The 24,480-nt window shown below is 39.7% G+C and overlaps 4 protein-coding genes across 4 annotated transcripts; 2 read left to right on the top strand and 2 right to left on the bottom strand.

Annotated features, from left to right (window-relative positions):
* Positions 1 to 579: 579 nt before the first annotated feature.
* On the bottom strand, positions 580 to 10,027 carry LOC117489977 (NCK-interacting protein with SH3 domain-like). Its single transcript, XM_034139586.1, is given in 14 exon segments — positions 580 to 2,267; positions 2,765 to 2,937; positions 3,033 to 3,122; positions 3,766 to 3,894; positions 4,083 to 4,163; positions 4,265 to 4,403; positions 5,026 to 5,112; positions 5,664 to 5,834; positions 6,503 to 6,781; positions 6,783 to 7,051; positions 7,229 to 7,304; positions 8,234 to 8,438; positions 8,558 to 8,670; positions 9,532 to 10,027. Coding segments are annotated over 14 exon segments (2,208 nt in total). The 5' UTR covers positions 9,703 to 10,027; the 3' UTR covers positions 580 to 2,042.
* A 106-nt stretch (positions 10,028 to 10,133) lies between these two features.
* Positions 10,134 to 13,397, top strand: ndufaf3 (NADH:ubiquinone oxidoreductase complex assembly factor). The gene is made up of 5 exons (XM_034139620.1): positions 10,134 to 10,424; positions 11,733 to 11,928; positions 12,020 to 12,086; positions 12,343 to 12,443; positions 12,561 to 13,397. Exons 1-5 carry the CDS (start codon positions 10,249 to 10,251, stop codon positions 12,666 to 12,668), a joined length of 648 nt encoding a protein of 215 aa, XP_033995511.1. The 5' UTR covers positions 10,134 to 10,248; the 3' UTR covers positions 12,669 to 13,397.
* Positions 13,398 to 14,235: 838 nt separating this feature from the next.
* On the bottom strand, positions 14,236 to 18,047 carry zgc:112334 (uncharacterized protein LOC619199 homolog). The gene is made up of 11 exons (XM_034139638.1): positions 17,792 to 18,047; positions 17,226 to 17,333; positions 17,037 to 17,133; positions 16,811 to 16,948; positions 16,527 to 16,725; positions 16,301 to 16,432; positions 15,644 to 15,743; positions 15,365 to 15,536; positions 15,105 to 15,249; positions 14,608 to 14,662; positions 14,236 to 14,498 (listed from the first exon to the last, which is right to left on the bottom strand). The coding sequence occupies exons 1-11, from the start codon at positions 17,831 to 17,833 to the stop codon at positions 14,352 to 14,354; spliced, it is 1,335 nt and encodes a 444-aa protein (XP_033995529.1). The 5' UTR covers positions 17,834 to 18,047; the 3' UTR covers positions 14,236 to 14,351.
* A 472-nt stretch (positions 18,048 to 18,519) lies between these two features.
* Positions 18,520 to 24,182, top strand: LOC117489989 (transmembrane protein 43). Its single transcript, XM_034139600.1, has 12 exons — positions 18,520 to 18,742; positions 19,544 to 19,684; positions 19,807 to 19,941; positions 20,583 to 20,677; positions 20,794 to 20,843; positions 21,081 to 21,150; positions 21,230 to 21,300; positions 21,424 to 21,551; positions 21,661 to 21,735; positions 22,455 to 22,556; positions 22,816 to 22,933; positions 23,023 to 24,182. The coding sequence occupies exons 1-12, from the start codon at positions 18,725 to 18,727 to the stop codon at positions 23,226 to 23,228; spliced, it is 1,209 nt and encodes a 402-aa protein (XP_033995491.1). The 5' UTR covers positions 18,520 to 18,724; the 3' UTR covers positions 23,229 to 24,182.
* Positions 24,183 to 24,480: the final 298 nt, after the last annotated feature.

Raw genomic sequence — 24,480 nt, 5'->3', positions numbered from 1 at the left:
TATCACGTAGTTTAAAATAAAATATACTGTATGACTCAATTAACTATATATATTTATCTAACACTATACTGTATATCCAAACAACAAAATGTAACATTTTTTATTTATGAAGTTGTCATGCAGTGTCATGTTTAACTTTAGTTTAATGTATCTTGAATTTGTTTTTCTTTCTTTTTGTGATGTATAATCTTCAATATTACCATATCATATATTTTCCTTAAAAGTGTATACCCAATATTTAATTAATAAAACAAATGAATGTATATACTTTACATAAGTCAATGGTTTGCACGAACAACATGCAAACATGTCCACAGGAAAGGAAAAACAGAAGGTCTTTCTTAAACCGGGTAAACTGGGGTTAACAAACATGATCATGAGCAAAATGTAACCGTTTCCTTTAACATCAAACTCTAGACTTGCTGGAAGCTGCAACTTTAAAACATCTGTGTATCTCTTATGCTGGTTACATGCGAGACAGTGTGACCAACAGCATGTTTACAAAACTCTGAAATAATGTTTAATTGTGCTTTATAATTGTACTGTCTTCAAATGAACAACAACCAATCCGACCACGTGCACTGTTAAAATATAGCTTTATTAGTTTTAACACAGTCGTAACTCTTTTGCAGACAATGTTAATCATAAAAAGAATAGATGCTCACCTTTCTCACACACACTGTAAACAGACTCACATCTAATTAATGAACAAATACTGTGTCATTAACTAAAAACTGATATCATTTCTGGATTTCATCTACCATCTCCAGACGGGTCGCCATGCCGGGATCAAAACACAGATGAGTAGGATGGGAAAACATCGATCACTACATCATGAGGGAGAAACAAGGAAAGGTACATGTTGCTGTTAGAGTATTAAAACTAAAATTAAATAAAATACTTTATTTCTTCTCTCCATTGTCTTGATTTTCAGTAAGAGAGCATCAGATAATTAACTGGAAATCAACAACGCTAACGAATGTATTATCTTGAGTAATGACTGCAGAACACATTTCCCCTCCAGAAAGACTCAGCATATTACAGCAATATTGAAAGTGGCTATATAGAGACTTATTGCAGCAGTTAGTTTTAGTTTTAGTGTGAATGCAGCATACAGACACTAATCTGTAAACAGCCAAGACTTCTGACGCTAGAGGAGCTTTGCATAATAAGTACAGAGCGGTTATCTTAAAGTGTTTGAGAAGCAGTAAAGAGACAAAAGTACCGGACAGAGAGATCTGCAGGGGCCACAGGAGGGACTTGATATGTAGCAGCGGGTGACTCAGCTAATGATAACAGAGGAGTCAGTGTGCTCTCCCGCACTAGAACAGAAAACATGATCAACTCGTTCTACTTGAATTTAATTCTTATTATACTGAGTGAAGAGGAAGTCAGTTTTAAGAGTTGAATACTCTTTTAAGAAAACAATGATGTAACACACAGTAGTTTGGTCCCGCTACAACGGAAGCACATTAAGTATTTTCACAATAGATTGAATAATGGCACATTGTTCTGTAACATAACCTCAAATCTGCCTTTTTCAGTCAAAATCTTTGAATTTGGCCTAATTTGGTAAAATATATTTTGGTTATATAATGTTAAGTTGTGGTTGCAGCACATTTTCATTATACATACTCTGAGTACATACAGAGAATTGTTGTGTGATTTTAAAGGTCATTATTGCAAGGAATTCACTGAGAAACAGCTCCAATGTTTGGCCTACGTTTTAGATATGAATCCTCAAGTATGACTAAACCTCATATTTTCCCTTCTTGTTCAAGAACACCAGAGAAAGAAACCTCCCACTCCCACACAAATATAATTCATCTGAGAATGGAAGGAGCTGTGACAAAAATCACATGCATGCTGCAGCCGTGGACCACAAGTCCAAGAAAACATTGGCAAAACCGATTTGTTTCTCCTATCACAGGCTGGCACAGAAAGCAGGGCGTCGCATCAAATGTCAAGTGTTCTTCCTCCATGTGTTCCTCCCTGCAGTAGACGGGAGCGGACTACAGTGTGTGAGCATGATACTGATACGGTTAGTCCTGGTTCTCACTGATCTGAGGGAACTCTTTGTAGATCTGCTGTACAATTAGCTTATCCATCTGTTTCGCAGTAGCGCTCCCTTCATCCTCTCCTGGATCTTCCTCCTCCCTGAGAATCCTCTGCAGCACCCCCTGCAGGTCAGGCAGGCGGTGCTGGTGTTCCAGGTAGTCCGTCGAGCGTATGATGGAGTGCATGAGGGAGAGATACTCCATCCTCAGCTTCATGGGAGAGCGAAAGAGGGGGTAATAATCAGACATAGTTACAAACAATTAACATTTGCTTTTTTAGGAAAAACAGTTATTTGCTTTCTTGTCCAAAGTTAGATGATAAGATTGGTATATGAGACCTCTCATATCTAGCAAATAAATAAGAAGCTGCAATCTCGGGGAAGTTTCTGCTACTGGCGTCAAAATATTATGGCAAAAAACACCATTTCTGGATTTAACACTTTATTTCATACTGATCAAAAAAATAAGTTATAACTGGTCTGTTAGTAAGCTTTAGAAATTTGAAAGGCAGATTTTGTTATCTTTTGAATAACAAGGTTAGCCTTTTCCTCATCTTTGTGCTAAGCTAACCAGCTGAATTTACGGTACTAAGAATTGTATCAATCTTCTCGTCTACTTCTCAACAAGAAAACAGAAAGGAGTTCTTCCCAAATGTGAAACTACTACTTTAAAGCACAAGATCAATCAGTAGCCTGTCCAGGTCTCACCTTGTCTCCAGGCGAAAGGTCCGATATCTGTCTGACAGCAATATCAATCATCACCATCATGTCAGTGCGGTAGAAAATGTCAGCGGTCTCTCGGTTGGAGAAAGCGTCCTGCAGGAACTTGAGCACTGAGTGCGGTGCAGGCGGGGTGTGTTTGAACATACACACAGGGTCGTCTGGAGGGGAGGTGTCAAAGAGTCAGTCATGATGACGTCGGTACACAAAAGCATTGATGCAGAATGAGAAATATCACAACAGTGTATTATCTTACCGCCTCTGTTCAGAAGCAGCAGCACTTTCTCTGACAGGATCTTGACATTTTTCTTCTTCAGCTCCTGCATGATCACATTGCTGTCGGGTGCTGGGTGACACAGACAACACAGAAAAAAATAGTCAAACAATAAAAGCTCTGTACGTCAGCTGAGAAATAAAAATGTAGAACTTGTTAGTGTAGGGAAGAGTATTAGGTCCAGGCATAAGGAGAAACAAATAAGAGTAGGATACATTTGTAATTTTGCATTGCAGGAGTTATTTGAAATGTTGGGAATAATAGTTGCTGGATCTATTCTTGCCAATGACAAAATATCTTGTGTGGTGCAGTGGGTTGTGCGTTGGTGTTCGGATCAGGTTCAAACCCCACTGCAGTCAGCATGTCGTTGTGTCCCTGGGCAAGACACTTCACCCCAAATTGCTCCTGTGGGGATTGCCCACAGTATTGAGTATGTAAGTCGCTTTGGATAAAAGCGTCTAACAAGTGACATGTCATGTAATGTAATGTAATGTCATGTAATCTTCCTTCCTTCTCCTTTCATAAGCCTGGCCCTAATACACTTCCACAATTGTGCATTGTAGCAATTTTTTTGGCAGGCATTTTGATTTATTGTGGCAGGAAAAGCAGAGGTATTACACATCAAATTAATGATGGCTCTGCTTTTCCGTCCAGGACCAGAGTCCTAATAATGTAATCATTTATATTTTTGCTGTGTATTTGCTGCTGTTCTCACCCGTGTGGTGCAGGTTGAAGGAGAGCACGAGGTTCAGGAAGATGTCCGGCAGCTGCTCTGTGGGATCAGAGGGAAGCCCGTCCTCCACCACACCCAGCAGAAACTGAACAAAGTCTGCATTCAAGTGTTCTGAAAGCAGGGAGGGTCAGGATTACGTTTTAAGAATCAAATAAAAACACATTATCCCTGTAATACACCTTATACTGCATGTATGTAAAACTTAAAGACCAGGAAAATCAGCATATATATATATATATATCGTTTTATGTCTGCGTATAAGCTAATATGCAGAGGAGAACTGTGAATAAACAACATACCGTAGTGAAGATATGGCACCTGTTCGCCCATTGAGAAGATCATAGTGAGTACCAAAGCTGTGTAACAGATCTTCTGGTGCTCTGAGGACAGAAACACAGACCAGGAAAGAGAAATGGTGGTCAATATAAAGAAGGGTAATACTACAGATGAACAGGAGACAGGGGAGAGTTAATGTGTTCACCTTGTGTGTCAGTCTGTAGGTCCCTGGCCAGCTCCATGGGGAGGATGGAGTTCAGGAGGGTGGAGATGAGCGAAGCATCGAGGCTGCACATCGCCCCGAACACTTTGAGCAGCAGCAGCCGCAGAGACACTCGATTCTCCTGCACATGACGGCAAAAATGAAAGGACAACATTTAATTCTTTACTTATCAGCACCAAGCCTAGTTCAGATCAACGAGGGAAAACATCTAGTTTGCTCTTGGAACAGAACATTTGTATTTAGCATGTAATCAACAATAAATATCTTCATGGCCATCTTTGGGTAAGAAGTAACACTTTGATATATTCTTATAAGAACTGAATATATATGATAATAATAATAATAATAATAATAATAATAATAATAATAATAATAATAATAATAATAATAATAATAATAATAATAATAATAATAATAAAGAAGAACCATAAAAGAAAAGGACTTTCTTTTTTATTTTGACAGGAATATATTCCCTAATCCTTATCAACTAATTTGTCCCTAATACAAATTAATTAATGTTGCTTCATTATAATAAAGTCTGAAAAAAGAAGACTAAAACAGCAGTCCAGTTTGACATTTGAAAATCGTCACACAGATGTTTCGGCAGGACATCCTTCACATAATTTATTCTGGCAATATTTAAAAGGTCTAACTGGAGAGCTCTCCTACATAAGTATCTAGCACCCAGTCTTCAGGTTTGAATTAAGAGATGTGTGAATTGTTTCTTTTATTATATGCCTTACCATCTGATAATAAGAAACCAGGGACAGCTGATTCTCGTAGTGGTTGGTCTTGCACATCCTCTTACACACCTCTGGATCTGCATCAGTCTGAAATGAAACAGATTTGAGTTGTAACAGCAATGATATAATAATCTTTTAACTTCCTAATCTGTTTGACAGTTGTGGATTATGGAGCCCTTTTACAACTCATCTGGAAATCCCTGAGGTTGGGGCCAACAGAGAATATTTGGCAGCCAGAGGAGTTTTCAGACTCAGTCTTTAACACACTGCTGGATTTGTAAAGTCTGAGCCGGTCTGATCCCATCAAACATGTCTGGTATTTACAGCATGACAGCTGGGGAGTCCTGTGCTCCCATGGGAGATCCACACTTAATACTGGACTAATTTAAAGAAATCATTAGTAAATTAGACACATACATGTGGAGAAATAAGGTGAAAGCAGGTAATGTTAAATGACTTGTCTTCTACGTGTTCTTGTGTTACTGTACTACATGATATTTAAAGCTTTGACTGTGCACCTTTCATTTTGAAAAGTGCTTTTATAATTAAACACTGACAGATATACACTTCTGTGAAATTCATCCCATCTCCCTACACTTCAGAAACAGAGCCCTGCAGACGTAGCAGTAAGAGTTTACCAGGATCTTGAGCAGCTCCTCCAGGTAGCAGGCGATGAGAGCGTGGTCCTCGTGGAGCGCCCAGCTGCGCTGCTGAGAGTCTCCCTGGTGACGGGCGAGGTCGCTGAAGATCACCTCCAGCCTCTGCTCGTCGTGACACACCTGACCCTGAGGCAGCGCTGCACTCGAAACCTGCAGCCACAGAAAACACCATGACACACCTGTTAGTGCTCCAACTTGAAATACCAGTACACAGTGTCATTTATCTCTCTGATATAGAAAACGATATGGCTGGCGGATCATTTTCTGTAGGTTGAAAAGCACATTACAGATACCGACTTTAAAGGGTAATACTGGTGTTTTTTACAAGTGTAAGTTAATGACATTGTATGCTTCTCTGCTCTATTTGGTATTGTTTCAATTTGATCTGTATTATAAGTGTTTTGTGAAGCCCTAAATGAGTGTTCCTTAATTAAAAACCGCTGCAGAGACCTCAGAGTGTTTAAGACTTTATAATTGGATGAGCGGGGTCAAGTGTACCCACGTGTGGCCATGTAAATAAAGGATGCAGCCAAAAGCTTTCATCATAGCTATTCTAGGTTACATGACCCACTGCCCACTACTAACCACCTTTCACCCACAGGAAGAAACAGAAATGTGTGCCAGGAAAGAATCAGCAGTTCATTTCAAGTTTGCGTTTAGAAACAGGAAATGAGAGAGTGATTATGTGTGTGCTGTCCCCTGCCTTTCTAAACAACTCTGAGGTGTCAGCTAAATGCAGACTGAGCTGTAACCCTATAAGACATCGGTATTCTCCTGGGAGCGCTGAATCCACATGATGAAATGAAAACAAATCTGACCTTGCTGTCCACCAGCGAGAGCAGAACCTGCTCCAGGTCGGCGGCGGCCTGGGGTAAGGTGGTCTGCAGGTGGCCCACCACCACGCCCACCGCCACCCGCGACAGCTCGTAACTCAGGCCCGTGTTCTTCCGCACCAGCTCGATCAGCTCGGCCCCGATGGTCCTGGGAACCGGCTCAGAGGGAGAGGGGCTGCCGGCAGGGCTCTCAGCGATGGACGGGGGGGCCACAGGCCATTCGCTCTCACGCTGCTCCTCTACAGCGGGCTGCGAGGGAGGGGGGGGTGAGCTGGGGAGGCTGTGGCGCCGGGCTCTTCTTCTGTGGAGCCGGCTGAGGGGGGGAGTCGGAGGAAGGCTCGTCTGCGGGAGGAGCAACGGGCTTCACGCGGGATGGCACAGGAGGAGGGGGGGTGCTGGACACACTTGGCAAGCTGACCTCAGAGGAGACCATTGAGTGGGAGGAGCCCGACTCTAAAGAGGTGGTGCTGATCGTGAGGGAGGGAGCAGGGGACGGAGGGAGAGACGACCCTCTGGAGGGGACCTCTGGGTCTGCTGAGGGAGGGAAAGAGAGAGAGAGAGCTCCAGTTACAGAGAGGAGGGTGATCAGGAGTGACCTGACTAAGAATAGAGTGTTTGTGAAGTAATGGAGCTGCAGCAGGTAGCATCAGATGAAAACAACAAGGCTGCGCTGGGATCTGTGAGACTTAAAGTGAGGCTGAGAGATCTCACCTGGACGCCGGCTGTTCCTCTGTTTCTCCGGGGGAGGGGGGGTAGTTGGTGCCGCACGCCGAGCTTGAGGAGGCACCTGCAGGAGGAGAATACAAACCAGGTCATCTGAGGGCAAATGTTGTGTGCGTGATGTTCTACACTCCACAACATGAGCTTATTCACTCGACTCTGCTGTCAGAGATGCATTCCCCGGTAATGTCAACAAGGCTGCAACTAACCGTTGTTCTCATTTTCAATTTATGTGCTTCTTCATTCATTGTTTGATCTATAAATATTCAGTATGTTTGATATTTGTGATACGATAAAAAAAAAAGGATGAAATCTCCACATTAGAGATTCTGAAAACAGCATTTTCTGACTTTATAGCATTAAAAGAAAGATACTTTCTGTTAATGAATATTTTTTAATTGATCAATTAATTCGTCACATAATTGTTGGAGCTGAACTACTGATATTGCTTTTATCAAAGAAGAAAAAACTGAAGTTATAATCCTAAAGACGGGATGTGTTTTTGATCTGCACATTGAGAACAGATGTAGTTTCTGATCAACTTATCAAGCACAAATCCCAATATCTATCGAAAGAGATGTACCATGCGTTACAGAATGGTTATTGCAGGAATCCAAAACTTGGATGCATGGATGGACATGACAATGATTTGACAAAATGAAGAAGCTCACAGCTAATGTTCATTAGAAATTGGATCTGTTTGTGTCACACAATTTGGTTCGCTATGTTACAGGCTATAGTTTGTGATGTTGGGAATAAATGGACAATGTATGCATACAACATTTGTAACTCATCCTATAAAATTGTGTTAGATGCCGAACATAAGTAAAATATATAATTACATACATTACAAAAAAGTGCTTTACAGGTCGACAGAAAAGTAAAAACAAAAGACAGAATATTTAACAATATCTAAAGGTTTTACTCCTGTATATTTGACCATGGCAGGTGGTTTCAAATAAAACATTTAAATGTGTACTTTGTATAATTTCTTACCTGATAAAAACCCTGTTCTGACTGTATATTGTCTACGCTTCCTGACATCGGCATGCTGCTCTGCTGCCCGTCTCGGTTAAGGCCGTTGGGAGGAGGAGTTTTACTGAGAGATATTTCACTGCTGGAAGATGGGAGGCCTTGTTTGTGAACGGAGGACGAAGAACTCCGTCGTGCAAGCGTCTCCTTTCTGTGATGGATCAACTTTCTGCAACAGAAATGTATATATATGATTTTTATATGGAACATAGAAAGGGCCAGAAACTATAAGAGGAATAAGAACAAGAAGAAGAAGAACATAATTATAAACTATAATGTTAGTCTTACTGAAGAACATCTCTTTGCTCCAGGTTGTATTTGCCTCCATTCTTTAAGGCCACATTGTGGATTCCTTCGATCGCTCTGTCAATAGACTGCAACACTTCATCCTGCTCTGGGGCCTCCAGAAAAAAAAGAGAGAAATAGGGGACACATTCATTATTCATTAACATAATTATTAAACTTTAAACAAAACAGAACAGACTTGTGGCCCGGGGACTTGTGTGTGACTCCAGGCAGAAACAAACTAGGGCGGTTATCTAACGAATAAAAAAGAGCCTATTTAACCACATGCCCATTGAGGCCTCACATTCAGCTCATTAAACCTCAACAGCCAATGACAGGGACGAGAGAGCATTCCTATCCTGCCACTGTGTGAGCCTGTGATCTCACAAAGTACATGCTCTGACTAGTTATCCTTGGAGAAAAGAGTCCTCTGACTGCATAGTGCATGTGGGTGTGTCCAACAGAAAAGCTGTGGGGAGAGTAGCTACTTGTTAAACAATAAAAAGAACAGTGAGAATGATCCTTGATAATAAAATAGAGACAAAGTCACAGGAGTTTGGGCACAAACAGAGGGATTCTGTCTTGCTGCTGTATGGTCCTTGACTATGTCCTGTCTCATAGGATATACTAAATCATCCTATCCTGACATAATCCATCCTTCCTTCCTCCCTATCACTCCTCTCCTATATCTCCCCTCTGTCGCAGTGAGCAGCTGCAGTGCAGAAGGGCCATGTCCCTACATAATGCAACCTTTCCAATAATTTATGGATCCTACAGCAAGCGTGCATTTCTTTCCTCACTATAATCTGCAGTCAGCTTCAGTTTGGCCTGCACTTTAGGACATATAGTACAGTTACGAGTGATCTGTCTCTCTCGATCCCATCAATTCAACTCTGAACGTTACTACGCATTCACCAGATTTCACTTTCACCCCAGGATGCGACATGGTCCTCGCACAGGATATTGGTGTTGTTTACCTGTATTTTTTCGATGTATGACGAGGGGATGTAGCCGGTTTCCCCCGAGCTGCAGCGGGACCCCAGCCACCAGTGTTTGTTGCTCCTCTCCAGGATTAGGAAGCTTTCTCCGGCCGCGAAGTGCAGCGAGTTGGGCTCCGCGGATCGGAAGGCGTACAGAGACCGGTACATACTTTAATAAAAACACTTTAACAAGCCGAAATGACCAGAAATATCGAAAGAACCGGTGTCGGAAGATAAGTAGTCTCCGAGAGGAAAAATCTGCTCTGTTGGAGGAGATTTAAAGAGACTATGAAGGCATGGCCCCGGTGGATCGCCGCTGTCTATTTACAATGTAGCAGCCCGGATCATCTGACCTGAGTGCAGTGATCGATGATCACCGCAGGGGGCGCTGCTGCTCCACACAGGCATCTTAATCGAAGGCAGAGCAGGATCCTCGCATTACATTTCATAAAATAGTTCCTTATACAGGCAGCGATAACACTTTCTAAATGTTTAAATACTAATTAAATAATAACAGTAGACTATTATACAATCTCCTGTGCCTGACTTAATACATATTAAAGGTAGGGTAGGTAATTCACTTCAGAAACACTTTTTGTTATATTCCATGGAATGCTCTTAACATCCCGATAGCAATTAATACATCTTTAACTTTAACTTACCAGTTTTCAAGTGTTCTTAAACTGAAAGTACATTAATACAAGTAAAATTAAAATGGTTCGATTGAGCTTTACACAACACCGGAAACAGACGGCTGGTGTTACACAGAACTCCGTCCCCCTTCTGTGTCGCCGGTTGAACATGGCCACTGCTGTGCGTGCTAGATTGCTCCTTCAGAGATCAACACACGGGTTTCTCTTTTCCTCCAGGGCAGGACCCGCTCTCTCAAGGTACGGTAGTTTTTCTTCTAAAGTTTGTGTTTTTTTTAAGATGAAGATTGTATTGGTGTCACTTCAGCAACTGTCCCTAATCTTTCCTCCCTTCTGGGTAGAGGAGAGGAGTCCTGCTTTGTTATTAAATGCTTCGACTATCACCATTCTTTAATACAAGTTATATCTATTTAACAGAGGAAGAAATAGTTGTATGCCCTATTTTGTATAGCATAGTGTTATTCCCATTAAAATGAATACACAAATAAAATAACCATTACTATCCCAGTCATGCTCTTTACACTGAAGGTCACATTATATCATGGGATGTCACATCCATCCATTGTATATTTTTTAATAATCAACAATGTATTTTGTCAAATATGACAGAAAATAGAGATGGACCATTGACCATATGATTCCAAGGCGAGCATACTGTATGTGTCACATAACATCTAATTATTAACACTTGTGATTTAAAACGTCATAGTTTTGAGAAGACACATGTGTAGCTTTTCAGCTTGGGTACCTGTTTTAGATTATATGTACTCTATAAATCATTTAGAGGTCATGTAAGGTAATGTTTGGATGTGCTGTATTGTCGCTGACCAATTGATTGAATGATTGCTTAGAAAATAGGAATACAAAGTGAACTGATTTCACTTTTTGACATCTTCTGTGTAAAGGTTTTTGATGTAACTCCATTAAAACTCAAAGATTCCCATTATAAACAAACGTTAACCTTCTTCTGGCTCCATCTGGTGGAGTCTTTGGTTACTTTCAGTCTGACTCACCTCATAAGTCCTCTGCTCCACTGATGAGACACTAGTGGACTAACAAGAGCAGTGTGTCCCATCTCAACAAGGGCTTGCCCAATGTGTTTGTAAAGTCAGGAAGAAAATGGGTAAGAAGACGCTGAAATGTGCGGCTGCTCTTTGGACAAGCAGAATTTTTTCTTGGCTTTTTTTTCTGAAGAAACAGGCCTGAAGCTTTTGGCTGTCAGCCCTGTCAGTAGGTTGGCTTTAGATATGTTGGCTTTCAAACTGGGCCACATGGAAACAGTTCCTCAGTGCAGCCTGTTGAAGTGGTGGAGGATTCACAGAGAAAATAGGGCGAATAATTTTGATTATAATTCCCTTTCATACTCGATTATCACAACTGGTCACAATTACATTCATCCAGCCCAGGATAAGACCTGTGCAATACAAACATAATTTCAGAGACTCTTGTTACAAGCACTCTTAATACTTGCTATTGTTAGTATAAGTGACAAGTCCTGTGTAAATAAAATGACATTGATTCTAGTTAATTCTACTGTGTTTGTTGCAGCCCCTTTCTGTCTCGTGCACACAGATTGAGTCCCAGCGATGATGAGAAGTACCAGCGTACCTCGGTGTCCATCATGCAGAAGGAGCCGGGCAGCGGGGTCATGATCTACAGCTACAGCTCCAGAGGATTCAACGTCGACGGAAACAAAGTGTTGGGGCCCTGTGCTTTGCTGCCTCCTGCGATCCTGCAGTGGAATGTGAGATCAATATCCAAACTAGTACTGATTTATGATGAAGTCAAACAACTGTGTTTATTGTTGTTTATTAAATATCTCTCCCTCTCTGCAGGTTGGCACTCATAAAGACATCACAGAAGAAAGCGTCTCACTTTTCCACATGCTTGAACCAAGAATAGGTAAATATATGTGTAGCTGAGTGATGGATTAAAAAGAAAACCAAAATATAGTGTGAAGAGAAACATCAGAAAAAGATAGTGGTGTTTAGCGCTGTTTAACATGTTTGTCCAAAATCCCCCATGGTAAATAGTGTTTACATCTGCAGCCTGTGAAACAAATACATTTTATTTGCATTCATTACGTTTTCTAAGCAGTTATTCAGGTTATTCCGCATTTATTCACTTATCTGGACATATTTTCTTGTTGTTTACCCAGAGATTCTTGTGCTGGGCACAGGTTCACGGACTGAACGAATTGACCCCTCAGTCCTCGCTCTACTCAAGCGTAAAGGCATCGCTGTGGAGGTGCAAGACACGGTAAAGTATTCTCAGGGTCTCTCTGACTTTATGACTCACACACACAATGCTCTTACACTAATTGAGGCGCCCTAATTCAACTTTCTGTCTTTCTTTTTCATCTCTTCTGTTTTGCAGGCAAATGCATGTGCAACCTTCAACTTCCTGATCAGTGAGCGCAGAGTGGCCGCTGCAGGTCTGATCCCGCCTCCTGTCAGCACGGCGCTGTCACTCAAACGGGAATAAGAGTTGCTGCTGTGTCAACAGAAACAAGGACTGATTTGTGCAGATGGAGTTTAGAGGTGTCTGATTGACCCAAGGTCTACGGGAGGGTTATTCTTCTTCTGCACAATGCTTCCAAAGGAACAAACTCAGTGACGTCCAGCTCTAAAGAAACACTTTATTTAGTAACAACTATTCTTTATTAGATAAACGCGATAAATTCAGCCTCGTCACCCAGTCATCTGAGCAGTGAGCTGTCTCAGAAAGACTGTAAAAAAGTATAAACAGAAACAAACAATAACCTGTTATGATTTGCATGTGTTTTTTGTGGGATATGGAATATTTATTTTTGTAAAGACACCTGGAAGAGTAGCTATTTTCTGGGGTTGCAACCAACAACTATTTTCATTATTGATTAATTTGCTGGTTATGCTCTCAATTCATTGTTTGGTTTATAAAATTCCATCTCAGTTTCTCACTGGTGATGTTTCTAAAAATGTCTGTTTTTTTCAGTCCAAACACAGAGGATATTCAGATAACTATGATACCAAACAGAGAAATGCAGGTTATCCAATTCTGCCTGAATCTTTTTATTTAATTTATCAATGATCAAAATAATTTTCTGTTGATCGAGTAATTGATTAGTCGGTTATTCGTTGCAACTCTACAATGGTCTATGCAGCAGATAAAAGGGTTCTTTGTGTACAAATGTATAAATAAGAACAATAAACAATGTGTATGTATTCAACCCGAGGTGTTGGTGGTGACTGTCCTTCATTTGGCTAATCCTCCTTACGCTGTGTGTCCTCTGCCTCAGGCAGGCTCCACCCTACAAGCTGCCTGTGTACCACACATGACATCATGCAGTGGCTTTGTCCTTCTCACACATAAGCTGCAAAAGATAAGACGATCCACAAATCCTCCTCACATCCCCCGGATTCGTCCCCTAATCATCTGCCTCTGTGCCACATGCCCAGTGTCAGTCTCAATGTTTAAATCCATCAGATAAATAATATTGAATAATGAACACCAAGCTAGATACTAGATAAAGTAATGATTTATTAATAATAATACAGACCTAAGATGTATTTCTATCCTAAGTGCAAGCGTTCTCAGGATTTTATATCAGTCAAAAGCATCACCTTGTCCCATACAAAAACATTATATATATATATATATACTTTATTTATCCCAAATTTGGAGAAAAAAATTCCATCATCAGTGTAAAACATTACACTAGTTTAAAATGTTTAAAAGATGCAATAAGATACAAATATAATAAAAATAAAAATTAACATTAGCGGCAAGTATATATAGTAAGAATTTTAATTTGAAATTAGAAATTAAAATGTTCATTAGTGGCAAGTATTATACAAATTCAAAATAGAAAATACTAATATCCCCAGAGTATCTAAATAATACAGAATGTAACAAAATATTGAATACATTGAGTAAATTCTTCAATTAAGATTAAAGAAGATTAAAACTTCAAATCATAAATGTTTTTTTCCAAATTGTTATGAATTTTAATTTTTTTTAAATTTCACAGAAAGTATAAATAGCAAACTAACTAGAAAAAAAACATCCGATATTCCCTTAGTTAATCACTCTCCATCGCCCCCCCTCTGCTTCACGGCCGTGAGTATAACCTTCAATATTGTTATTACGGCCTCCCAGCGGTTGCATTACTTGTCCCTGAAGTCTTTTTCAGTCTTCATCCGAGGTGTGAGAGTTATGTCTCTGAGATCCTCCGAGGCAGAGCTCTGTTCCTGTGATCCGGCGGTACATGTCTCTAATGTCCTCGTATTCAGTCTCAAAGTGGTTTAATGCATCATATGAGCGGGACACAAATATCTAGTGAACAGAGAGGAGAGAGGAAATCTGTCACCAGCTCTGGACCAACCAAACTTCATCCCATTTCATTTTATGTTTTATTTTATTTCACAGAAAGTCTTCTCATTACCTGACTCTGTTTTCCATCATCATTGGGAACCAGCAAGTTGCTGACTGAAACAAATCTAGGTTCAAGGTGGTGAAATAAAATAACGTCATTTTTTTCGAAAGAGTGTAATTCTACTGTTGCTTTTATCATTACATTTGAAACATTTCATTTATATTAGTGTTGCATCAGAATGAAACAAACAGACAAGACATGCCTGGAAAACTTTAACAACAAAAATAAGAACTGATAATAAAATAATACTAATAATAATAAGTAGATAAATAAATATTAATACAATAAAGACCCTGACACCAATTCCTCTGAATACTTATTCTCTGTATGAATATATCTTCATACTGACAATAGAACTAAGAATGAAGACATTAGGGGTTATTCATATTTTACCATTGTCATTGCCTATCCATAAAAGAAAATATGTAAAATGAATTAAATTTAGCTTTAAAAAGTTATTTGATTAACACAACCATGATAAATAAATAAATGAAATCATTACTAACTTTTGCATGATGGGCTCGAGGAGCTCCAGCGCCGGCTGAACCTCTGTCTCTGGGTTTCTGGTTTCTGCAGTGGTGCTCACTGTGGCGATGTACATCCCGGCTGAGGCCACATTATGGGCATAAGACACCACAGATATGTAAATATCTGCATGGATGAAACAAAAGGGTTTTCTTATGAACCAAAATCAACCACAATAATTTATTCTCAAATAATAATTAGTAATTGTTGATGCTTCGTAAAAAAAATGGGATTAAAATACCAGATTTTCTGTTGAGTTGCGTTTGAGGCATGATGATTTGACAGGAGTTGACCTCGTGGGTGTTTTTAACCGGATGATTTAATAAAGAGATGACTCTTATCACACGCCCCACTTTCCTCACTCGATGAGGAACATAGCTGGGGTCGCAGATGAGCTGTTTACAGTGGAACAGCTGTTGACGAAAACAGAAAGACAATCTTTGAGTGAAGAATTGTGCTGCTGGACATTTTCTACAAACATCCCAACACTTCTACTCTTCCTCCATGTAAACACACTTGCCTTCCCCTCACATTTCACAGCTTTCACTTTTCCGTCATCCATCACGATCTCATCCACTGCTGTGCTCAAGAGGAAAGCTCCTCCGTACTCTGCACTCAGTCTGAAACACAGAACCAGGTAGGATATAAGGACCTGAACAATATGCACAGTGACTCTTATGTCGATGGTGCAAGATTAAAAATATATATATTGTTACAAACATCCAGGCTATCTTCTGTCATTGATCTATATCATGAAATCTAGTAGCCAATGCAAAGTTCCACACAGGGGTATCACAATATACCAGTATTGACAATAATTTAAAAGATTAAATATTGATATTTGTGTAAATAATCCAGTCCCTCTCAACTTCTATCTGTTTATATCATCTTTTGTTGCTCTTTTGTACAGTTACACTTACAGTAAACAAAGTTAAGGATGAATGTGACATTATTCATAGCATTATTATTGTTATTTCAATATTTCTATAGATATCGCAATATTGTTGTCATTGTTAGTTATTTTGGCCACAAACATTGTGTAGTGAAAGTCTGATCTTTTTACAGCCTGTATGCCACAATTTGTTTCCTATGTTGATCTTATGTTGACCTCTCTTAAAGAAAAACTAAAATGTATCAAAAATAATTCAGGGGACAATCTGATTCATTATAATATTACCTGGAAAATCCCTGCGGTAGTTCTCCCAGGCCGTACACGGGGTAGATGTATGGACTGGGGTTGTGGTGGGACAGAGACTCAGAGTACCGCCGGATCCGTCTGAGGGTTTCCCCACACGGCTGGTCCAGGTAGCTGCAGGGTGCAGGAGACAGAACCAGGCCGGTGAAACCAAAATGATCACCTGACATTCTTTGTTATCCAGTTTAAGTGAGTTCCTGTGACTGACCTCTCACTGTTGTGTAAGGCTATGGCATGACCTGTGAACTCCATGACATCTAGTCCCAGGTCGAAGCGGCAGAAGAGGTCCCGTGTGGTCATCTTGTTAGGATCCACATCCTGGTAGGACCGAGGATTTCTCATGTCAAAGTTCAGGGCAAACAACAGCAGCTTCCTGAATCTTCTCTTGTCGAACATGCCCATCAGATCTGAAACACATCATTTGGTTTTAAAATTAATCAATGGAATAAAAAGTCATCATTAAGAATTGTTCTTCAGGTTCAAATTAATCACCTGAAGCACGCATGGCTTCTTCTTCTGTGCCGGGGACTTTGTGCACTTTGCCTGCTTTGTAAACATAACTGCCTTCAACCACTTTGAAGTCCAAATATCGGGTAACTTCAGTGTGCACCAAGAGTTTCACCAGGTCACCTGATGCAAATACAAAGGCAGAGGGAACAGAAAACGACTCATTTACAATAATGCACCTATCACAAGTTCAACTGCGCTAGGCTCTCACCGTTGGCAAGAAAGAATTTAGGGATGAGGTCGATGTTCCACTCTTTTCCACGGCCCATTGACTGATCAGGACCAGGAACCTTAAACTTCCTGTGAAGCTGTAATTGTAGACAACATATCAAACATTAAACACCACAAATGGGTAACAACTTCTTCAAATTAAGGATATGCAATTTTCATGTGAACAAACCTCTTCAAGGGGAGAAAGTGATGCACTCTCTCCTCCATAGTAAGGATTCCTGTCAATGTGAAGAACCCTTTTCCCACTTTGAGACAATAAACCAGAAAGGATACATTCCTGAAAGAGATAGGGGAGGTCAGCCCTCAGTTCATAATAAAAGCCTACAAGCTCTTAGAAACTTAGAAATGTTGAATCTCACATCAGTAACATCACACTAACTGCCTTTTATCTAGAAATCTGTTTATCTCCCACGCAAATACTGAGTCTCATGCATGCTCAATTCAATATTAGCAGGCTCGACTGCTGCAATGCTCTCTTTTCTGTTCTACATGAGAAAGATTTTGAATTTTCATTGCATTTTTAAGTAATTGTGCATCTTACATGACAGGTGCTATACAAATAAATAAAGTTTACATTTAAGCGGGACCACTACTTTCATATAAAGTGTTAAAAAGTAAAATAGTCTAGGGTACATATATACTAAAAGATCATGTAGTAGCCTGTATCTTACCGTAATACAAAATGTAAATGGTATTGATGATTGTATTTTTTGCATTAAATATGTGTTTAATTACCTTAATTCCAGTTCCAAGCACAATTATATCATACTCCTCCATCCTAACAGTCTTTTCAGCCGTTCTGCTACTGCCACCCTCAGTCGTAGTGCTTTTCCCGAGTGTAACCTATTCAGTTATGTGAAGGTGTCTGTGTGCAGTCAGGTGTTTTCACAAATATGTTGATGATGATGATGATAGGAGGTGACAGACAGTAATTGCTTTGTGTGCCTTTGCAATAATCCTCTTAAGACTGGCACATCTTTGTTTGCTTGTGTGTTATCGAGTGTGTGTGTGTGTGTGTGTGTGTGTGTGTGTGTGTGTGTGTGTGTGTGTGTGTGTGTGTGTGTGTGTGTGTGTGTGTGTGTGTGTGTAAAGTTTTCAGATCCATGATTCAAAGTTCTATTCAGGTAATGTAGACTTACGTCAATTGTACTTACGTACTTTACTAATTATTGTACAAATTCTGAATAAAAAATGCCTTAACACGCAACAACAACTGCAACAACAATGGCTTTAACTGGCATAATTCCAAGTTTCCAACATTACGTAACCTTTAACTATTAGAGAATGAAATGTCTTAAGAAATTGCAGTAGGATTGCTTGCTGCTGACGCTGAGCTGCTTCAGAACTCGACTACCCATAATGCTTTGCGAAGTAGACGTGTGGGTCGGGAAAGCCCCCTTGAGATGCGCTTGTTTAACTTACCGTGACAACCATGCGGCATAGTGGAACATACCTCTATCGGTTGTACCGACTCCGCCTACCCGTGAGAGTTCCGTTCTACCCCGGGTGTCAATTAAAGCGCTCCCTGTGTCATTTCACTGGTGTCCTCACTGTCCTGTACCGTGTTTCAACCATAGACTGTATGGTTTCAACTTCCTGTCTCCTGGCATCTTCAACTCTCGCTAACAAACGTTTCTGTTTGACTGCAGAGTTCAACAAGTCAGAGACATGTCTTCAGCACAGACAGTAAGTGATTCATTTTAAGAAGCTTTGTTTTTACCTGAGAAACAAAAACAGTTTCTGGAGTTAGCTTTGCTGCAACGCTAGCGACATAACTCTTTTTCAGTTTCAGTTAACGTTAACATCTATACTGATAAACGTTTACGTTAACTCACGTTAATATAATGCAAATTAACGTCAGCACCTATATAGTAACATTACACGAGTACTGCTAATATCATGCAATAACTATCAGTCAAAGTTTGACTGACATATTTATATTCAGAAGTCAAATTAGCACAGAACAGAAGAGGTGTGTCCGTTACGCCTAGCTCTAGACAGATTTTGACTTTGCATATCTGTCTGTAATGTTCAACATCACTTAGAGAGCATTCTCCTGGAGTTTAAAGTAAAAGCAGCTTTTACAATGTTATACAACAGCAACAGACGGTATATATATAATCAAAACATAAAAATGAGCTTAACGTTTTAATTGATGCTCCACCATCAACACTCATTGAGTTATTCATTATGTCAGGGGAGACAAGCCAAACTCTCTATAGTTTTATGTTAGTAAACTATTCTAGTGACTGCTAGGCAAGTCTTTTATATTACTATCTAATGTCCTGGTGAATCATGCTACATTAAACATAATACAAATAGTTATTTAAAGTAAACATGACATACATTTGTGTCCTGTTGTGGAGGAGAATATAAAGCCAAAATGTATTAACTTGAGTGATTTATCAAAACTTCCTCTTCAAGTCAATAATGTCACCCATATTTCTAGTGCATTCAACTCTTGTTCTTGTTGCTTTTTTGTCTCAGATTACGGACCCAAACCAACACAAGCGTGTGTCTGTTAAATCCAACCCTGGATTCCTGGAGCGATTAAGTGAGACTGCAGGAGGAACAGTTGTTGGTGTCGGACTGTTTTTCCTCTCCATCTATATTCTCTTCACCAATGAGGTAAGGAATGCATTCATGTATGTCACGTCAAAGCCACAATGCACACTGTTCAAGTCAGAGTTACACTTTTGTTCATCCAGACCAACACAGTTCATGCTCTCTGTCACTGTTTCTGTTCACAGGGGCGGGCTCTGCGAACAGCATATTCCCTGGATGAGGGTCTTTCTCAGGTTGTGTCGTTGGAGCCTTTCTCCCACCTCGACTCGCAGAACAACGACCGTTTAGTTCATCTGTCTGCAAAGCTGCACACCTCACAGGTAAAATGATGTGTCAGAGCACTCGCTCTAATCACATACTGATAAAGACTCCATCGTTTTTTGTAATTTCTGAAGCAAACAACTGGGATCAACTTGTTGAGTATTTATGGTCATCAGATTCCTCCACAATGTCTCGATGACTCCTTGCATGTTGTTTTATCTTCCACACTTCAGCTAAAATCTTGATTTACCTTGAAAACCACTGGAAAGTTTTGTGTCATTGTTAAAAATACATACTTTTGATTTTGGAAATACTACTATGTACAATTCTGTAACAACCAAATAAGATCCTTATCAACAAAACGTTTATATTTTAGTAAAAAATTATCACTTCATTTTCAGTGTGTTTAAATCTGTATCTCACAAATCCTTTATCAGTCAGGCGGTATTCTATATTTATCTACTCATGTCAGAAAATGCTGATATAGATATATAAGTACAGTATATATATTTGACAAGTTCAGTCCAGATTAGGGGAAACATCTTGATATCATTTTCTTCGTTTTCTTTAATTCTTTATCTAGTTCGACACTTTAATTAAATGGCATGCTACCAGAAAACATTCTAAGTTGCTTAGTTAAAGTCATATTCTGAAGTAAACCTTATTTCAGGAGATTAATCAGATTCCGCTCTGTTCATAGCCCCTCCACGATCCAAACTACAGAGTGTTGGTGCAGGCAGTGAAACTGAAGAGGCAGGTGGAGATGTATCAGTGGGTGGAGTACCAGGAGAGCAAGTAAGTCTGTTCTCTGCTTATGACAACATTCAGGGTGCGGTCGGGTGGAAAAATGTTGGCTGGAATACAGAGCATCATTGGCTTGAAGTGAGTTTGTTACTCTGTTCTGATTTTAGGGATTACCAAGAGGATGGTCAGACCAAATCTGAGACGACATACAACTACAGTGAGTTGGTGATTTTTCCAGTATTTGACAACAACATGCTGTAAAGTATAAAATGTCAGAAAATAGTGAAAAATGTCTATCTCAAATCTTGTTTTGTCCACAACTTAAATACTGGATATTCTGGAACATATATCTGGATTTTAAGGATGTTAATTCTTTTTATTCGTAGAAAAATTATTAAAATACAACTAATGGATTCATCTGTGCTGTTTGAATTAAAGAGTGCATTTTCTTTAGACACCGAGTGGAAATCCGAGTTGGTTAACAGTCGCCATTTTGATAAGGAAATTGGTCACCAGAACCCGAGGTACACAAATATGGATCAATAAATAACATTTTTGTGTGTTTGTGTGCAGTTTATCTCTAATTTCATCTCTTGATTTTAGTGCCATGGCAGTTGGGAGTGTGACAGTCGTGGCTCCTGATGTTGGAGTTGGACCTTTTAGTCTGTCCAAAGGTACCTTTACAGAATTATACACACAAATACATTAAGTAAATGACAGCGATACACTATTGTGTGTATGTAACATTGTTTTAATTTGAATCCTAAATATTTAACTAACTGTTTTGTTGTCCTCAGGCCTGGTGGAGCAGATAAATAACTTCCAGACGCTGAGCCTGAGGGATTTATCCCTCTTTAACATCGACCCTTTCCTCAGCATTGATGACGATTATTTCTATCACACCCAAAACCCACGCAGGCCTGAGGTGAGCCTCATGAAGTGCACTTTCACTTTCACTACAAACATAAACTGCTGAAGGGTTATGCTCGTACATACATTGGTGCAGTTATTGAGTTTATTGTTTTGCTCACAAGGTCGGGGATGTGCGCGTGAGATTCTCCTTCGCTGGTTTGAGTGGCGAGACGTCTCCCTTCGGACCGGCTCAAACTGTAAGTGGACCAGTTAGAATATACATTTCCTTCATGATGGCAGAGCAGTAGATCATTGTCTTTAAGTAGTTTCCACTGTATCCTTGTGTGATATTTTGGTATCAACACTAGAACCGCCACAGGGTCATTTTTATCTCCCTGCACTTTCAAATAAATGTTACCCTGTAAACATAAAACCCACTCATCTCAAACTTTGTGACTTTTCCTAAAATGTGTATATTTATCATCTTGTGTGGAAAAAATATGAGCATTTATACCCAGAACATTTTGACCCCTCATAAACAAATGCATAGTGCTGCGCTATACTTGGCGCAACATTAACATCAAAGTCTTGAAAATAGATTTCTCTTTGGTCTCTCACACATAACTAAACATGACTAAATGCTTAATAAAAAAATAACGCAAAACATTGAACTAATAATACAAATAGTTATTCGTTATAGCCACTATTTCATTCAGCCCAATGAGAACTATTGAAATCATTGTTTGCTCAACCAGCAATCTAAAACGTCCTTTCTTCTGTTAATTAAAATAAAGAAAAAAAAACGAATTCTGTAAAATTACTTCTATGTAACCAAAATAGTGGCCAATTAATTGTCTTAAGATCTTATTCCGGCCTAAGTGTTTTAGCCCTAACTGAAACTATATCTTTCTTCAGATCACATACCTTTAATTCTAATGAAATCTTGTTCGTTGTGATAAACCATGACTGTTTTCAGGTCAGTGTTGTGGCCATGCAGAGAGGGGAGCAGCTGAGGCCGTATAGAACCAAGTCAGGAGACACTCTGGAGATCCTGTACCTGGAGGAGCTCTCTGCAGAGGTCAGCGGGGATTTCATTTGATTCCTTGGACAGCTTTGGGGAAGTTATTGAATTGTCAAAGTCTTGTTATTAACATACAGTTGAATTTAAATGTTCCAGAAATGTTTGTGTATGCCGTCAATTATAGTTCTTAGGAAGAAAAAACATCTGAAAATGATGGTTAGAAGGAATCAGCATAGAAAAATGCATACATAGCATGTTTTGATATTTTCCACGTAGTCTTTGGTTCTAGAAGTTGATCGTTCTGTTGTTTCTGTAGGAGATTTTTGAGAAGGAGCAGCAGTCCAACAGTATGAAGACGTGGGGACTCAGGGCTGCAGGCTGGGCCCTCATGTTCCTCAGCATCCAGATGACCATGCGCATCATCTACACGCTGGGTAAACACACACTCACTGCTCCACATCACACATCATGGATTGATTTCTTGCATCTCCTGTCCCTAATGTTTTCTGTTGTGTGCGTACAGTGGACTGGGTTCCTGTCCTCAGAGAGCTCGTCTCCGTGGGGCTGAAGATCTTCGCCCTGTGTGTCTCCTGCTCTCTGTCCCTCCTCACCATCGGAGTAGGATGGATGTTCTACCGACCGTTAGTGGCTGCAGCTCTGGGAGCTCTAGCTCTGCTTCCCATGTTTCTCGCCCGCTCAGGACTTGTAACAGCCAAGAAGAACGAATGACTATCAAACTGAGGATTTTCACAGCAGTGTCCGATGCCTGGCTGTATATTTATTTATCTGAGGAATGAGTGTGCAGCCATTTTTTTTTTGCCCAGCAGCAACAAGTGATCAGTGTTTTTATCATTAAGTGAGTGTCCAAGGAGCTCTGGTTACATTGGGCATCCCTTTTTCACCTTGGAGCTATGTTTATGGATACAAAGAAATCACACGTTAACCACTGCTCTTGCCTTCAGACCGCACATCTTATATGTTGCCTTTAAAAAATGTAATTCACCAAAGAAAATATTCACATCCTCTTGATATTGTGTTGCTTACAATGAGCATCATATCAGTCTTATTTTGACTGTCAATCATTTGTCTTAACTTATTGCTCTCTACACAAATCATACTCAATCATGCAGTAAATTCTAATTTCATGGAGGTTTAAATCATCATTTTTAGTTTTGTTTACGCAGGTGTCAATCAAATGTAACTTTGCTTTGTTGGGCTGTAGTTTGTTGTGCTTTTGAACTGTATTATGAGCCAGGTGATTATGTTTAGTGTATACTCACTGATGTAAATGGGGTAGAACAATATATATATTTTCCATGAAACTGAACACAATTACCATCATGTCGGTTTATTAGTGTAAGCTTAGTGTGCCCAATAAACTGGCAAGTGGACTGAATATTTGTCACCAATATAAATCACAGGTTATCCAAGATTTCCATCACCTTAAACTATTTTCAAAATACAACAGTGCTGATATCAGTGATTTCTTTACGAACTAAAACTGATTCAATTGACGTGTAAACATTTTTGAATAATATTCAGTTTGCATTTGTAAAATGATGAATGTCAGTGTTTGGTTTACACAGAAAGGCCAATCTTGGTAAATGCCAAAGAACAGAATCTGCAAATGTGTTGTAATGTTGGTTTTCATGCATGTTAAATAAAGCACTGGTTTCCTATGTTTCCTGTTGAAGTGCGAGTCAAGATGGCCTGGAAGGTAGGAGGCCAAAAAGTGAGGCAATTAAGCAAAAAAAGTGTTTCTCACGTTATACCTTATTTTTTTTATTAAAACACTTAAGGGATGGTTTTGTTAAAGTAGAATAAAGATTTTTTTATTAAAATAGCGACATTCCCCTCAAACACCCTGCATCTGTCCGCTGTTTTAATGAGATAACCAAAGATCGGCTTGTATCTTCACTAACAGACCCCAACTCTGAAACACGCCCTCACTGGGTTTACTGTAATTCAGCGTCATCAAGCA

Source organism: Trematomus bernacchii, unplaced genomic scaffold, assembly GCF_902827165.1.
Source record: "Trematomus bernacchii unplaced genomic scaffold, fTreBer1.1, whole genome shotgun sequence".
Taxonomy (NCBI): Eukaryota; Metazoa; Chordata; class Actinopteri; order Perciformes; family Nototheniidae; genus Trematomus; species Trematomus bernacchii.
Note: the sequence above shows the minus strand (reverse complement) of the source record. Positions and strands in the feature narration are given on the sequence as shown.

What these genes read in the sequence shown, in the direction of transcription:
- ndufaf3 (XM_034139620.1), top strand. Translation starts at nt 10,249, where the DNA reads ATGGTTCGATTGAGCTTTACACAACACCGGAAACAGACGGCTGGTGTT. An exon ending in CATGCTTGAACCAAGAATAG is followed by an intron (nt 12,087 to 12,342) that starts GTAAATATATGT and finishes TTGTTTACCCAG; the next exon opens with AGATTCTTGTGCTGGGCACA. An exon ending in CTGTGGAGGTGCAAGACACG is followed by an intron (nt 12,444 to 12,560) that starts GTAAAGTATTCT and finishes TCTGTTTTGCAG; the next exon opens with GCAAATGCATGTGCAACCTT.
- zgc:112334 (XM_034139638.1), bottom strand. Translation starts at nt 17,833, where the DNA reads ATGGAGGAGTATGATATAATTGTGCTTGGAACTGGAATTAAG. An exon ending in TAAATTCTTTCTTGCCAACG is followed by an intron (nt 16,949 to 17,036) that starts GTGAGAGCCTAG and finishes TATTTGCATCAG; the next exon opens with GTGACCTGGTGAAACTCTTG. An exon ending in CTACCGCAGGGATTTTCCAG is followed by an intron (nt 15,744 to 16,300) that starts GTAATATTATAA and finishes TCTGTGTTTCAG; the next exon opens with ACTGAGTGCAGAGTACGGAG.
- LOC117489989 (XM_034139600.1), top strand. An exon ending in TGAGACGACATACAACTACA is followed by an intron (nt 20,844 to 21,080) that starts GTGAGTTGGTGA and finishes CATTTTCTTTAG; the next exon opens with ACACCGAGTGGAAATCCGAG. An exon ending in GCGCATCATCTACACGCTGG is followed by an intron (nt 22,934 to 23,022) that starts GTAAACACACAC and finishes GTGTGCGTACAG; the next exon opens with TGGACTGGGTTCCTGTCCTC.